The 15,186-nt window shown below is 44.4% G+C and overlaps 2 protein-coding genes across 3 annotated transcripts in view; both read left to right on the top strand.

Moving 5' to 3' along the window:
* Nucleotides 1–9,692, top strand: part of MYO3A (myosin IIIA) — a 106,834-nt gene extending 97,142 nt beyond the window's left edge. The window contains exons 32-35 of the mRNA XM_051612236.1: nt 2,084–2,193; nt 4,670–4,710; nt 6,415–6,555; nt 8,343–9,692. Of these exons, the coding sequence (XP_051468196.1) occupies nt 2,084–2,193; nt 4,670–4,710; nt 6,415–6,555; nt 8,343–8,457 (407 nt within the window). The 3' untranslated portion in view covers nt 8,458–9,692. The remainder of the gene's footprint in view (nt 1–2,083; nt 2,194–4,669; nt 4,711–6,414; nt 6,556–8,342) is intronic.
* A 1,790-nt stretch (nt 9,693–11,482) lies between these two features.
* Nucleotides 11,483–15,186, top strand: part of GAD2 (glutamate decarboxylase 2) — a 40,761-nt gene continuing 37,057 nt past the window's right edge. The window contains exons 1-4 of one of the 2 annotated variants that reach the window (XM_051611901.1): nt 11,483–11,579; nt 11,830–11,889; nt 12,038–12,187; nt 13,290–13,523. In XM_051611901.1, coding sequence (XP_051467861.1) covers nt 11,504–11,579; nt 11,830–11,889; nt 12,038–12,187; nt 13,290–13,523 — 520 coding nt within the window. In that variant the 5' untranslated portion in view covers nt 11,483–11,503. Of the gene's footprint in view, nt 11,580–11,829; nt 11,890–12,037; nt 12,188–12,885; nt 12,925–13,289; nt 13,524–15,186 lie in introns of those variants that run through there. The other variant, XM_051611902.1, reaches the window with a different exon arrangement.

Genomic DNA, 15,186 nt, shown 5'->3' with positions numbered 1-15,186 from the left:
TCCAGTTTAGGCTCCCGTTGTGTTTAAAAATAAAATACAGAAGATATGCTTCTCCTCTGTCACAAATGAAAACTCACATAACTCCAGGTGACTCATTTGAAATGCAGCAGGGTGACAACAGCCCACAAAAGAGCACAGTCAGGCCTACTATTCCTATTCAAATAAAAAATATAAATTATATTTAATACAAGTTACTGAAATGAATTTATTTCATCTACATTTTATAGTTTAAAGTGAATTATCCATACCCTGGCTTAGAAAAACACCATTGTTCTCTTAAGTGCAAAATGTTAAAAGATACTTGTTCATTCATTACATGAGAAGCAGTCTGCCTTTCAGGTAAGAAACCAAAACAATAAATGTAATCATTATCCAGCTACAATTCAAATTAACATTATTCATCATGTCTCCTCTGTATATCCATGACCTTTACAAGCCTTTATTTATCACACAGAACAAAAAACTTAGCTAATTTTGCAGGAGTCAACACTGATGTATTACTGATCGTTTCTCATTTAAAATGATTGTGCCACCTCCTTAATTAAAAAGATGTCTGACGTACATGGGAGAGTTTTTATTTTTATCATGTAAAAGGGTTTCTGATGGTCATTAAAGAACAACATACATTCTTCCTTCTAAGACTCAATCACATATAGTTAGCACATGGGGGTTATGGAGTTAAAAGTCACTTCATATGAAAGAGGGTAAGACCAGCAGAATACAGTTCAGTAATTAATTGCGAGCTAGATCCTCAGTCCACTCAAAAGGTAGATACATTTATGAGTAAGGACATGCTTTTTCTCATGGACTGTCCTCTGAATACTTCTGTGATGGGACAAGAACAATCTAAAGCCTCACTGGATAATGCAATATACACATTGTTCACCATGCCTACATCCTGTGCCATGACTTCATTCATGTATGTGCCTCCATGACCCATCTCTATCATAGGTGTTCTGCTGCCCTGCAATCCCCACCTCCTTCATCATGAAGGAATTGCTGTAGCCCTCTATTCACTTTTTCTATAGTTGAAGGTGATGGGGCTCTGAGAAATCTCTTTTAGTTGGAGATGTCCCTGCTTATTGTAGGGGGGTTGGACTAGATGACCTTTATAGGTCCCTTCCAACCCAGGACATTCTGTGATTCTTATGTAAGGTGATCATGCTCACCACACTGTACATTTGGGATTCCTCAGCCCCCAAGAATCAGTTCTGTGATCTCAGAAGCTATGAGCCTAAGGACCCTTGCCAGCCCTAAATCTTAGCACTGTCAGAATTGCATATAGCTTTTTAACAAGCAATTATCCAGGGCATTGGTCTAGTTCCTCATGTCCCAGCCAACATAACCCACAAATCAGCGTCTAACTCTGAGTTTGGAGTCTGCCAGAGGGCAGCAGTTCCATTTTATGTTAAAATCTTGATTTTGTTTCCAGTAGAATGAAAACATTTTTTCATGGTTGCAGAAAGTTTTTGTAGAAATAGACCAGAAGCTAAGTACACTAAACTAGATTACACTGGATGTGCTGAACATGGTCGTGCTGTGTTTCCCAGTGGTACATGATTGGGTTTGAAACAGAACAGCCTTAGCAGGAGACCTTGGGGAGAATGTACACCATGATAATGTAGAGGACTAACCTGTGAATTGGAGTTCTAATGCTAGTTCCCTTATTCATTACCTTAATGATTGAACTAAGGTTGAAAATACAACCTCCCCACCATCCAGGTCCCTGCTATGAGATGGTCACCTTCCAGAGCCAGTACTTTTCAGAGTCCTTTTCTGAATGTGGAGCATCAGCCCTTCTCATGAGGAAAGGCCTGTGCCAGGCAGATTGCTGGGCTGTTCCAGCCTGACATTCATTATATGGCATGTGTCTGTGTGGGAGTCAGGACTGAAATGGATAAACCTATTCTGCTTTCCAATCTGGTCATAGAAATGCCCCAAACAGTTGCTTTCTGGATTCCTGCAAGCCGTAAGAGTCGCTATGTGGATTTTTCTGCTCTCTTTGGTGAAATTATCTCCTGTTTTTGTAAAAGCCTCCTGTTCTGTAAAGAAATAAACATTGCTATCTTCTGCTTTTTTACAGTTGCAGCCAAAGTAGAAGAATCACGCCCAAAGCAGAGACCTCCAAGGAGGCCACGGAAGCCTAAAACATTAAATAATCCAGAAGACTCCACCTACTACACTCTAATACATGTGAGTTTACTAAGCTTTTGTGGACTAAAACTGCCAGATAATTCCTACCTTAACTTTCTTTCTAATTGCCCAATTTCCTGTATTCCTTTCTGATACAACATAAAAATTGTGACCTGCTGAAAGGAGGCAGGCCACAAACTTCTATCTCAAACTAGATTTGAAATTGTTAAGGTTCAGAGTTACCCTGATTAGGGCTTTGGGTCAGGCCAATTTTTAGTTTTGTACTTAGACATACATAAATTCATTATGTGCAGAGGCAGCATTTGCACTTTTTTACACAAATTAAGTGCCCAATCTCTAGTTTCTTTGTAAGTCACAAGAGAGGAGCAGGTTCATTCGGAGAGCTATTTTGGGTGTCTAAATTAGTGCTTGATCTTGCAGAGAGAGCAAATATTAAAATAGGCTGTATTAGTATGCACACTGTAACTTCCTTTACAAATGTGTCAGATTGTGATTATGAAGGAATTGGCAAATACCAACACCTCAGGAGACTAATGGATATGAGTGTCTCTATATATAACCTTTGGTTCAAGCTCAGATACCAGGGGCTGCTTTCCCCTCTAGACTTCAGTGCCCTTATATATTTAAAAAAAAAAGAAAAAAAAAAAAGAAAAAAAAGGCAGAAAGACAGGAAATGTAAAAGCAGCTCAGAATGCAGTTCCAACAAAAAAAGCAATTAAACTGATTTGCTCGAGGTGCCTGTATCTTAGTGACCTATTTTAACAGCCGGTGAGAGCCCAGCTAATAAACTAACCGTAGCAATTGCTTCTCCTTTCAACAGAAGGTGTCACCAGGGCCTTTAGGGAGAGTTGTGTCTGGCATACCAAAAAAGACAAATATGGCTATGTTTTATTATGGGGGCTTCGAAAAAACACAGCTTTGGAACAGTGAGATTCTGCAAAGAAATGGTCTTCTTAAAAATAAATTGGCACGTAAGATTTGTTTTGTGAAAGCAAAACTGGTGAGATAAAGGACTGAAATGAAAGGCATGACACCGAGTTCTGTATTAGGAAATTTCTGAGGCAAGGTGTAATTCTGAAGTAAATGCATATCTAGAAAGCCGAGACCATACAGTCAGGAACACAGTATTTTCTGAAAGCTAATTTGTTACTCGGCCAGCTCCGTATCAGAAAACGGCCATTGCTTCAGTGCAAACAAAAACTGCAGTAACACTGGGGAAATTTTAAACAAATTTTCAGCAGCAGCTTTTCAAGGCATTAATCAATATTACCTTCAATTACTTGTATTTTTCAAGAATTCATGAAAAATGAGAAGCCTGTCTTCCTCACACTGATAATGGAAAGTTTCAGTATAAATACCTATTCGCTGATACTTAAAAAGGAGACCTGGTAGTTCTTAAATTCTTAGACCTTGAGCAACTCATTGATCTCTAACTTGAAGGCAGTTGACTTTTCCAGCTATTATGAACTTTCTACATTATTAAAAATCTCTGTGACCTGCAGATGTGTTCACAGATGTTTATCAAGCCCAGATCACCTAAAAGTGAAGACATTCTGCAAAAACAGATGTTTCTGTCACAACACTAATCAGACACCTCCCGTTCTCACTCATCTCTTTCTTTATCAAATGAGCTAAAGTGGTGCATAGATACAAATGAAGTCTGACAATAGCTCATTGATCATACAAGGCATTAAAGTTTATTTTGGGGTTTGTTTCCTTAGATCAGCCAGTTCTTTTGAAATTATATGTCTTGTGCATTTACCTGCCTAAGAGGTGTCCGTCCATCAGGATTTCTGGTTCCCAGTCACTTTGGAATAGTACGATTCACTAATTTTAATAAGCTTTCACTCATTTGAAGAAACACAGTTAGGACCAAAATCAAGAACATCTGCACTCAAAAATAGTGGGTTTGAAGCATGATGCTTTAGATGCTGCAGTATGGCATTGTTTTGGGTGTAGGGACAGAAATCTAATAGAGATAAGAAATTATTCACGTTCCCTATAAATCTCCCTCTGCATTTCTCAGTGTTTTGTATCCTAAAGGTGCTTTTCCCACCTAGTGTGCTGCTCCTTAGATGTCCATTTTGTTCCACTAAAACCTGTGACAAGACTGCATTGACATTAATGAGAAGAGGATTATGCCTGCTCCCACTGTGTTGCCTATATTCATGGAAATTTTCAGGGCATCACAGTAAATTTGTCTCAGTGAGATAGCATTGCCAACTTCATTAAAACAACTAGATATATTTGAAAGTTTTAGAACTTCTTTTTTTTTTTTTTTTTTTCTGATCACAATTACTTCATCCTTTCTGCACCACAGGGCAACTGCAATTTGGGAGTAACAATGCCAACACTTAGTCTCAAAGATTTTTTGGGAGCACTTGTTCCACAAATTAATTATCTATATTTTCTTTTAACAAAAAATACACAACACTCTCCTACCTAACATATTGATGAATTGTATCTTTGCATAAACTTTCCTTTTAGTATATGTAATTACTTTGTATTTTCCTAGAAATCAATACAAGATGAAAAACGGAGACCAAGAAAAGAAAGGTATTTTTTTCTTATCTCACTATTGTCATTCTTGTACTCTAGAATTAGTTCTTAGCTGTACTTTAACAAGGAGAATAAAGCATTAAAAATGCGTGGTAATTTGGTGTTTAACAGGAAGGGCATCATATACCAAGTTAAAATACGCAATTTTCAATAACAAAAATCCATTACAGAATTCAGTCATTCAGTTCTACAGCATGGTCCTTTACCATGGCAACGTAAGCACAATACTAAGTTAAGATAAGGTCCACATCAAAGATAGTTCTGACATAGAAAATAATTGAAGGTGCTTAAAATTCCGGTCAAAGCAAATGAGCAACCAGGGTTTTTTTGTTAGCGAAAATACAAAGACTGCTCTCATACATTACTGTTTGGAAATATATACTTAAAAAATTAAAAATAATTATTTATAACAGGTAAAGAAGAGTAGACATCAAAATTTCAGAGTTCTTTTATTCACAGTGTAACTAACCTATTTTGATGGATCTCTGCAGAAATGAAACAATAGATATATTCTACCCTTCTGTATCTTAGAACCTTTTATGTGTGCTGTACACCAGCTTCACAGCTCCTGACATATATAATAATTTTATTTTATTTGTGTTTCTATAGTTCAGCTTTTTTTTTTGCTGCTCCCCAGTAACACTGCTTTGATAGCATGTGTGCTATCGTAGCCTGGTCAGAGATGCAAGATGAACGGCCTTTTAGCACTATCCTTGGCTGAGGTTGCAGAATACAGACTCTGTATCTAAAATACATATCTTTAAGGAAGTTACATGACATACATTATATACATGTATTATGTGCTCACAGCATCTGGCTTAATTCAACCATAGTTTAAATTGCATTTGATTGTGCCACTGCTTAAAGGATTCACTTAAGGTCCATGTCTCCTTTGTCTGGTCTGTTACAGCTCTTCTTTTGATGTCATTTGGATCTTGAAAAAAACTGTTGTTTTAGCCAAAAAAACAAAACAAACCCAAATTGAGTGTTTTCTCTCTTTTGCCCTCAGGTTTCACTCATTTTAAATCTAGGTGACCAGTTCCATGTCTTACATGTGCTGACTCTGTTTTGGTAGAACATGGCAACTGAAATCAATGAGTTATTTCTGGTTTCTACCAATGTGAGAATTAAATTCAGAGCTTGCTTTTTTTTTTTTTTTCCCCAGGTTTCTTTTATTTTATTATATTATTTTTCCCTAGCCATCCTAAACTGGATGTCAGGATTGTTTTTTTCTGTACATATGATACTCTGGATAGCATTCATCTAACAAAATAAGACATCTGCATTTCTGACACCAATATCTGAACTAGTTGCTTTAGATTCTCTTTTTGTACTCAGAGAAAAAATAGTCATCTTTAGGAAAATCATTAATCACTTCCTCAAAGAGATATCTAAAATAGGTCATACAAATTATACAATAAAAATGCCTCTCCATTGAGTATAATGGCAAACCCAAACAATTTCAGTCACATGTCTGCCTTATGAACATCTAAAAGTATTTAGCATTTCAAAATTCTCAACTTCTGCATCATACAGCAGTGCCATTTCAGAGAGACTGATTGTTTGTGCTTATATGTATCTTTCCCTAGATCCTCAACACATAAAGCCAACTGATAATGATGTTTGATTGCCTTGTTTGTGAATGTTGAATATAATATTTAAAAGTGAAACTGCTAACTCAGTGTAATTCTTTATTGACAGTATGAACAAAGTGTTAGATTTAGATATCTACTACCGCGAAATTTCGTCTACTGATTCCACCTCAAAGGACAGCAGTTCTACCACAAAAAAGAAGAGACACCCAGCTGAGCGCAGGACTTCAATTTTAAGAGCTTCTGAGCGGTAATTCATACAAAATAATAACGGGGGGGAAAGTTGCATAACCTTGCTGAGATATTAAAAAGATTTATAAGTAAGATACACTTTGAAATTAGACATAAATCTATTTTTTGTACCTGTGGAATCTTGCTAAAGTAACTTGCAAAATGTATCGCTGAAAATTCCCCATCTTTAGGCAGCAGGGACAAATGCTAGCATGACTGCTGCTCAGCCTGCCTGCTAGTTTTTGGCTTCCCAAGTGCCAGATGAGATAGACAAACTGCTGTAAATCTCTGACCTAAAATCAAACTAAACTACAGCAGAACCTAAACCTTCTGTTCCTGAGAACTTTCAGCCTGCTTTCTGCAGATGAGACACCAGATTGACTGCCTCCTTTTCCTGCTGCCCTGTGTCAGCATATGTGTTTATAGATGTGGTGGACTTCACCAAGGTGAATAGCCAGGAGAAGAACCCTCAAGGAAGGGTTTGCTCCATCTCCTGTCTTCCCACATAGACTTCAGAGAATTTGATCTCTGCTGGGCTAAGGAAATTCATATTCTCACTTTTTCAATGCACTCACATACGTTGTACATGCAAACACATATTTATGTATCTTCACATATTTGTATCTTCTTGTGTCTTCATATATGTAAGAAAAACTTGGAAAATATCTAGGTTGAAGGCTTAAGGGAAACACTAAGCCTGGGATGATGGCTGAATTGAAAATGTATCCATAATAATAGAGAAAATATTTGTAGAATGTTTTGTGCCCATTTTTTTCTTGTTTTGTGGGGTTTTTTTACATTTTTCAAGTAGGGTCTAAAATAGTTTTAGAAAGGTGTTGAAGACATGGAATAAAAAATAATATAATTAGGGACCTACCATGTAGTTTACATCTCTTGGAAAATGTCTCTACCGTGGCTCATTACATGAAATCTGTCATGCCAAGCTCTGGTTTAGATTAATGAGAATTTTGCCACTGAGCTTACTATTGGGTGCTGCTCTGATTCCATCCTAATTTACCACAGTGAAAAAAATCTGTGTAACTTGTAAATTTACACTGTTACCTCTTGAGAGCTGATGAATGCAATTAATAAGCATTTGTGCACTTCAGTATCTCTCAAATGGGATCATATACAGTCATTTCAATCCAGAGAAGTGAAGCATTGAGTATTTTTTTATTTGGCAGTTTGCCTTTGATGCCGGTGTAGGACCAGCAGTAGAGTGCATATCTTGTATAGAACACTACAGATTTTTGTAATTATTTCAGAGTAATATACCTTTAAAATAACTGAGTTTGATTTTTAATCTTGCTCCATGATAACACCTTGTGCCAGCTCACCATTCCAGCCAGCTTCCAAAATGTATCTTGCCATCTGAAAAAAGAAAAGGAAAAAAAGGAATAGGGAAAAAAACCCGAGATGGACACTTAGAGTGAGCCCCACAGGCAAGTTAAAAACAGAGCAAACAAATTTACGCCAACTGAAAAGCTGATTCAGTAACCATCAGGCAAACACTACTGCAAAGCACCCCCATGTTCTCAGTGCTTTTATGTCCTTTTATTATGTCCCCTTCATAGAAGAACATCTTGTTCTTCTGTGTTCATCTGCTTTTAGTATATAATGTGTTTGTTCCGAGGTGCCTGCTCTATGCAGCACAGGAAGAGGCCTAGCAAGGTCAGTTGATATTTTTTCGTTCTCCTTTTATTTCCCCCTCCCGCAAGGGTGGTGGTGAAGCAGTCGATTAGGAGTGTTTGCCAAGGTAAATGTTTTGGCTTTAATTTCTAAAACACTTATTTGCTTAATCCGTAGGCCTAGGATTGCAGAAAACCCCCTGGAAGAGAGTAAAACTGAAGATAATCCCTATGACTACAGACGACTGCTGCGGAAGACCTCACAGCGCCGGCGCCTTATCCAGCAGTTTTAGCTGCTGCTGCTGTTCCTGCTGCCATTTGGCTCTTATTAGCATAATCTTTTTTATCATTTTATACCATGTGCTTCCTTTTTTTTTTTTTTTAATCTCCAATGTTTCAAGTTTACAACGTGTGTGTTCATGTGAATATGAATTACTGTGGTTTACAGCCCAACACCGTTGCAAAGGGACACTGTCAGTTGCATATCATATACTTTAAAAAAACCTAATATAAAAATCAGCTTTCTTTTAGATGCCACTGCTACATCTTGAAATTATTAGACAATAAGCAGCTTAAATCAAGTTTACTTTCCTCAGTGCGTATTTCTTTCCTTTTTGCATTTCATTACTCAACCAATTAAAATAGATAATTTAGTTTATAATTCCCTAGTTAAGCTTCCAAATTCCCATATGCACCTTCAGAAAACCTTAGTTATTGTTTCTAATAAATTGTTTTATGGGAAAAACAAATACAAGCACATTATAGAGGAATTACTGATCATTTTATGTGTACAATGCCTAAATGTTGAGATTAACTGTTTGTGGCAACTGTCCCTTTAATGAAAACAAACATAAAGTATTAATTGGATAGCATACTATGGCAGTCGATTTTATTATTGACTTTACTGTAAAGCTAGTAGCCAGTTTTAAAGGTCAATATCATGTATAATCTTTACATTGGAGATGTCCGTTTATGGGAAGTATATCCAGCCCTCTCCTCTGCCTCTGAGCTTTGTGACTAAGTGATGAACTTTTAAATCGTGTTTGCTTTGTTCTCCTTTGCATTAGATTTTTAGAAATCGTAATTTCTGGGGTGCCAAGCAAGGAATAGAAATACGCTCCCTGGTTGATTGCTGCCTAAATGTAATGATCATTCTTAATCAGTTCCACTAGAAATTAAGCGGAAATAAAAGCAATAGCCACTGTGTTAAAATTTTCCCCTGACTCCTTATTCAAAAGACCTTATTTCACAGAAACCACACCGATAATTGCTGTGCTTCCTTTCAGGATTCATAATTGCATGTTCCCAGCTGCAAAGCAAGAGAGGGCAGATTTCATGATGCCAGTAGAAAGGCCTGATCCTGCTCCCTTGCTTAGCTCTCCCAGATGCTACGACTGGCGGCAGCAGCGAGCCACAGGGTTTGCGTTTTAGTCTGTTCCCTCCACACACACTTGGCCCTTTCCCCAGAGACAGGTAACCATTGCTTCCTGTTCTGTAACTAATTTTAAGGCTGTGCACCAGATTAAAACTTGCTGCAATGTAAAATTTGTGATAAAGTGTTTAAATTTCAAAATCTGTTTAAAAGTTGCTTTCTTATATATTGTTAACATGGTAAAGTAAATAAAAATGCACGAGGCAGTGATTCAGTTGGCTGCACCTGAATTACACCCAGGACTGACAAAACACTATGGACTGGGGCAGGAACGAGCAAGGCAGGGAAGAATTCACAGCAGCCTTTCTCCTTGGAAAGCCTGAGGTATCAGCTGCATTTCCTTAAAGCTGTTGTGATGTGGAAACTGGGAGACCTGTGATTTCAGAGGTGCTAGGGCTGGTTTTCTTTTACTTTCCCACCACAGCTGTGTTTAAAAACATCAAGACATTGCCCTGAGATTTCACAGGGGACAGTCCCAGTAACCATGTGCGTTCATGTGGAAAGTGGAGAGAGATGATCTCGGCAGAGCAAGGCCGGGAGCCCCCAGGGCCTGGATGCGAGGAGCAGTGGGGGTCCTGGGTGACCAGGGCTCTCGGCAGGGCCAAATCCTGGCCTGGCACGATCTCACCTGTCTTCCTCCTAGGCTCAGGGCTGGAAATCCCTCCTGTGCTGGAGGAGAGACAGCCACGGCAAGGAAGGGCTCCCTGCTCCCGCGGGGAACCAGCTGAGTGGAAAGGGGAGTTTGGTTGCCTTCAAAACCGAAGCTGGGGAGGGAAGGGGAGCGGTTGTCCTCCTTCTCCAGTCTTGCCTCCGAGACCTGCTGCCTCCCATGGGGATGAAGCGGGAAGGACGGCCCCACCAGGCTCTCCATCCCCAGGGGGCAAGGGGGAAAATCAGCGGGAGCGGCCTGGGAATGGCAGGAGATGTGCCGAGCCAGCCAGGTGCAGGAGCCGGGGGCCGTCCCCCAGGCAGCCGCGGCATCTCACAAGATCCCTCCCGCCACCTCCGCGGGAGCGCGGAGCGGGAGCCGCCCCTGCCCCAGCCCCGCACGGCCCCCCCGCGCCAGCCCGGCCCGACGGGGTCCCCGCCGGTCGCTGCGGACAGGGCCCAGCCGGGGCAAAGCCGTGACCGGGGAGGGCTGTCCCTTTCCCGCCCTGGTCTGCCCCCTGCTCACTGGCAGCTGCAGGGGCTGTGCCGGCCTCGGCGCCGCCTCCCGGGAGCCCCCCAGCTCGAAGCTGCCGGGGTGCCCCGGTGCAGGGGAGTAAGGAGGACGAAATTTTTCGGCCCTTTGCAGCTGACAGGATTGAGGACGCTTCCCCGTAGGCCCAGGGACCGGTGTCCCATCCCTCCCCTCGGGGCACCGCACTGAACCCCCGCGTGCGCCCGCGCCAAGGTCCGGGAAATCAGCCTGCACCCCCCGCTGAGCGCTCGACGGTGCCGGAGGGGCTCGGCCTCCCGCTCCCGCCCCTCCGGTCTGAGGCTGCACGTCGGTGAGGTGAAGGCGGCAAGAAGGCGCTTCGCTCGCCTTTACCCCCGGGGCAGCTACAGCCCCAACGCAGGCTTCCCCTCCGCCCAGGCTCTGCTCCGAGCGCCTCCCCCAGCCCTTTCGGTGCCGGGTGTGCGTGGGACCCTTCGCGGCAGCCGCCGCTGCCACCTGGCCGGGGCACCTCCCCCGGCGCCGCCCGCCCCGTCCCAGGCAGGCGGCAGCGGCGGAGCGCGGCCCGGGGGCGCCCACGGGGGACGCTCCCACCCAGGCGGGCCCGGGGCGCCCCCGCCCCTTCGCTTGCCGCCGCCTGGCGCAGACGCGCGCACTTACACACCCGCACACTCACACTCACGCACACCGGCTCAGGCCGCCTGGGCTGCAGCTCGCCGCTCCGCGCCCGCCCCGCCGGTTCGCCTCTGCCATGGCAAGCCCCGGCTCCGGCTTCTGGCCCTTCGGGGCCGAGGAGAGCTCTGCGGCCGCCGAGAGCCCCGGCACAGGTAGGGGAGCTCCGAGCAGCCGGGACCGGCCCGACGGAGCCGCGGAGCCGCCGAGGCAGCGCTGCCCGGTCGCCGGAGACCCCTTTGTAGCAGCTCGACCGGCGGGACGGAGAGGCGGGGGCGGCGGGGAACGACGGCGGCTCTAGCTCAGCTGGGCAGGGGGGTCCTGGGGAGCAGTGCCGGGTGTCGGACGAGGCGCCCTCGGCCCATGCCCGTCCCCACGGACCCTCCGCTCCATTTTCTCTTGCAGCCAGAGCCTGGTGTCAGGTTGCCCAGAAGTTCACGGGAGGGATCGGAAACAAACTCTGCGGTAAGGGTAGGGAGGCCCCGGCATCCCGCGGCGGAAGCAAGGCTGAGCGCCCGCGGAGCGCCGCGGGCCCTGCCCCGGGGCGGGGGGCGGTGGGGGGACGGGGCCTGAGGCCGCGGTGCTGAGGCCGTGTATCCATGTCGCTGTCAAGCCCTGCTCTACGGAGATGCCGAGAAGCCTGTGGAAACCGGCGCCAGGGCAGCCCCGGGAGCAGCGGAGCCGCGGCCAGCCTGTACCTGCGACAAAAAACCCTGCGGCTGCCAAAAAGCGGAGGTGAATTACGCCTTTCTGCACTCAACAGGTAACGCTGCTCCCAGGCCACGCCGCATCTTTCCAACTAACAATGCAACAGCGGGTTCGGTCGGGAAATTGCCCTTCCCCGGCGGTGCGCGGAGGCTCCGCGGAGCTCCGCGCCCCTCGTCCCGGCCCGCTCCTGCGCTTTCCCGGCACCCGCTGGCGCTGGACGTTTCTCAGACCCGCCGGGAAAAACAAAACAAAACAAAACAAAACAAACAAAAAAACAACACGAAACCCCAATGAGAAAAAAGATCCCGGGGGGGGGGGAAAGAATAAAATCCCGGCTTGCTGGAGCCTGCAGGTTGCTCTTTCTAAGGAACATGGGCAGCCGCGACCTTCTCCGTGGAGTCCCTGCGGTGTAATTAAGGTTTGAGGGGAGGAGGGACAAAGAGCGCTGTCTTCCTGATTTATTTTAATTCAGGGTATTTTTGCACTTCGTCTTCCCTGACCCTGGAGGTAGCGGCTCCGCTCCTACGTCGCCCCCAGCTCCTGCAGAAACGCGCTGGGCAGACGCGCTCCCGTTGGCGCGGCGGGGCAGGCGCTGCTGAGAGCCCTGCACTTGTTCTGCTGCTTGTCCCACCGCTCCCGGGTCACCCCGAATTCGGGGGTTCTGCTACAGCTCGGCTCTCTTTCGATGGCTCTCGCTGAGCCGTTGCACTTCAGCTTAAACAAAAGATGTTCGCCTCGGAAAAAGGCATTAAATTATCAACAAGTTACTTGCGTTGGAGAGTCACAATGAAGGTATTTTATTGCAAGGCAAATGGCAGATTTTAGAGTGCCGCTTCTAGCCTTTGTTTCCCAATCTTTATTTTTCCGGAGAGCTGTTTTCCCTTTTTTCTTCTTCCCTGCTCTCTCATTGTCTTAAAAATCGGTCTGAAATACACTGGGCAAAATTTGCTGGTTTAGAGAGGATATTAAAACCGAAGTGTTCTTTCTCAGAACGTCCCTTCAAATGCAGTCTTATCCAAATTACTTACCGAATGAAAGCAGTCTTTTTGTATTGAACACAGTGAAAAGATTTCCTAACAGAAATGGGAGAAGCCTTTGTCCAAAATCTATGTGTATGGTCTTAAAACGAAGTTAACTTTCAGTTTCTCTGTTCCCAGATCTTCTGCCGGCATGCAACGGGGAAATAACAACCATGTCTTTCTTACAAGACGTTGTGGACATTTTACTTCAGTATGTGGCAAAAAGTTTTGATAGATCAACGAAAGTTATTGATTTCCATTATCCAAATGAGCTGCTCCAGGAGTATAACTGGGAACTGGCAGACCAGCCACAGACCTTGGAAGAAATTTTATTGAACTGCAGAACAACTCTGAAGTATGCAATTAAAACAGGTAATTACCTTGCTCATTTTCTGCCCTCTTCGGTCTCGTCCATTGATCAAAGGTGTCATTTCATTTTATCTTGAAACGTTAAAGCTTAAAGCAGTGACTGTATTTTGTCAGTTACAAGCAATTTCTAGCAGAGACAGAAATCGTTTTCCTAACTGATAAAACACTCCAGCAGCCCCGTCTCTGTAGCTGTCAGGGCAGCATCGCACGCGCTTTCTTATTTTAAAAATGCTTCTGTGTTTTGGAGTTGCCGAGCGTGCCACTGAGCAGGCTTTTCACTACCTTGGCGATTCTCCTCGGTTCCTTTCCATCCATTTTACCTGTGATATCCCGTGGATTGCGTCGGGCGCGGAGTTCGGAGGCAGCCGGGGCGAGAGGAGGGAGGGCGTCCCTGGAGGGGGGCAGCAGGGACCAGCCCATTTAACAGCCAAAATCGCAATAAACATCCTGTAAATGGGAGCTCTGAGCGGCCATTTCCCGTGTCTCGCCCCATACCAGCGGGACATAAAAATAGGAAAATTTGGCAGAACTGTGCACAGTAGTGTTGAGGGTTGTGGGGTTTTTATCACCTTCAGGCGCAAGCAATAAAAGCAAAGTCTTTGTGTGTTGTTTTTTTTTTCATTTGGGAAGGGCAAGGATGGGATGAGTCCTGCCTGCCGGGACCCCTGTGAGTTGACACCCCCCCCCCCGTGGGGGCTTCATGATGGGGCTCAGCCGGGCGGGGGGCAGCTCCCTGCTCTGCATCCGTGGCTGGCTTGAATAAACTGCAGCGCACAAAAAGCGGGGATACAATTACAGCTGTGATTAGGAAATCGTGTGGAAAGCAGGGAGCTCTTAGTGGGAATTTGAATTACTGAGAAATTGCTTAAAAATAAATGCGTAGCAATTACTGAAAGAGGCGAAAGGCTGATTTGTGAAGAGAGGTTGAGAGGAAAGCAAAAAACAGGTTTTGTCACCTTTTGGAAACACAACAGACTGATCCCAGTGAAAACTGTGGGTCATCTGTGTAGTCCTTCTCGTTCAGATGTGGAAATGTCCAGATGAATGTTTTTGGTGCATGAGTCGGGTGCTGTCAAAACGACTGTAAAATATTGGAATAAATAGTTAGATAAATGATGTCCACGGGAGCAAAGTCGATCAGTCCAGTGATCCATGTGATGTGTCTGTGTAGGGCACAGGAAACGTATTTTCACAGGGTGCTGTGAAGCACAGGATCTGCGAATCTGGGAATTCACATAATAGGGTTTCTTAAGCGGTTTTTGTTAATCTGTTTTTGTTAGAGCCTGTTTCACATAATGGACCTACTTCATTTTGTGCATCCAAAAAAGACCCTTTAGAACAATCTTACAATTTCACTTCCTCCCCATAAATATATGAGACGTTCCTTTTTTGGCATTTTTTATTTGTTTTAATAAGAATAATGTTCTCAAGGTCTGAGGACCAGTGCTTGGGGGGGTGTGTGATGGGTTGCCTTCAGGGCCGGGGGGGGAGAGGAGCAGCTTGGCTGCTGCCGCTCCTCGGCGTCCGGGGGGGGGCGGGTCTCTCCAGGCTGGGGGGGCTCACAAAACGTGCGGGATTTACACCCGTATCCCTTCGGCATGTGCTTCAGAGTAAATGGCTGAAATTACCCTCAGAGGAGGGACAATGAAGTGAGGTTTCTGGTGGT

This window comes from Apus apus, chromosome 2 (genome assembly GCF_020740795.1).
Source record: "Apus apus isolate bApuApu2 chromosome 2, bApuApu2.pri.cur, whole genome shotgun sequence".
In the NCBI taxonomy this organism is placed as follows: Eukaryota; Metazoa; Chordata; class Aves; order Apodiformes; family Apodidae; genus Apus; species Apus apus.
This window is presented reverse-complemented; position numbering and strand designations above follow the sequence as displayed.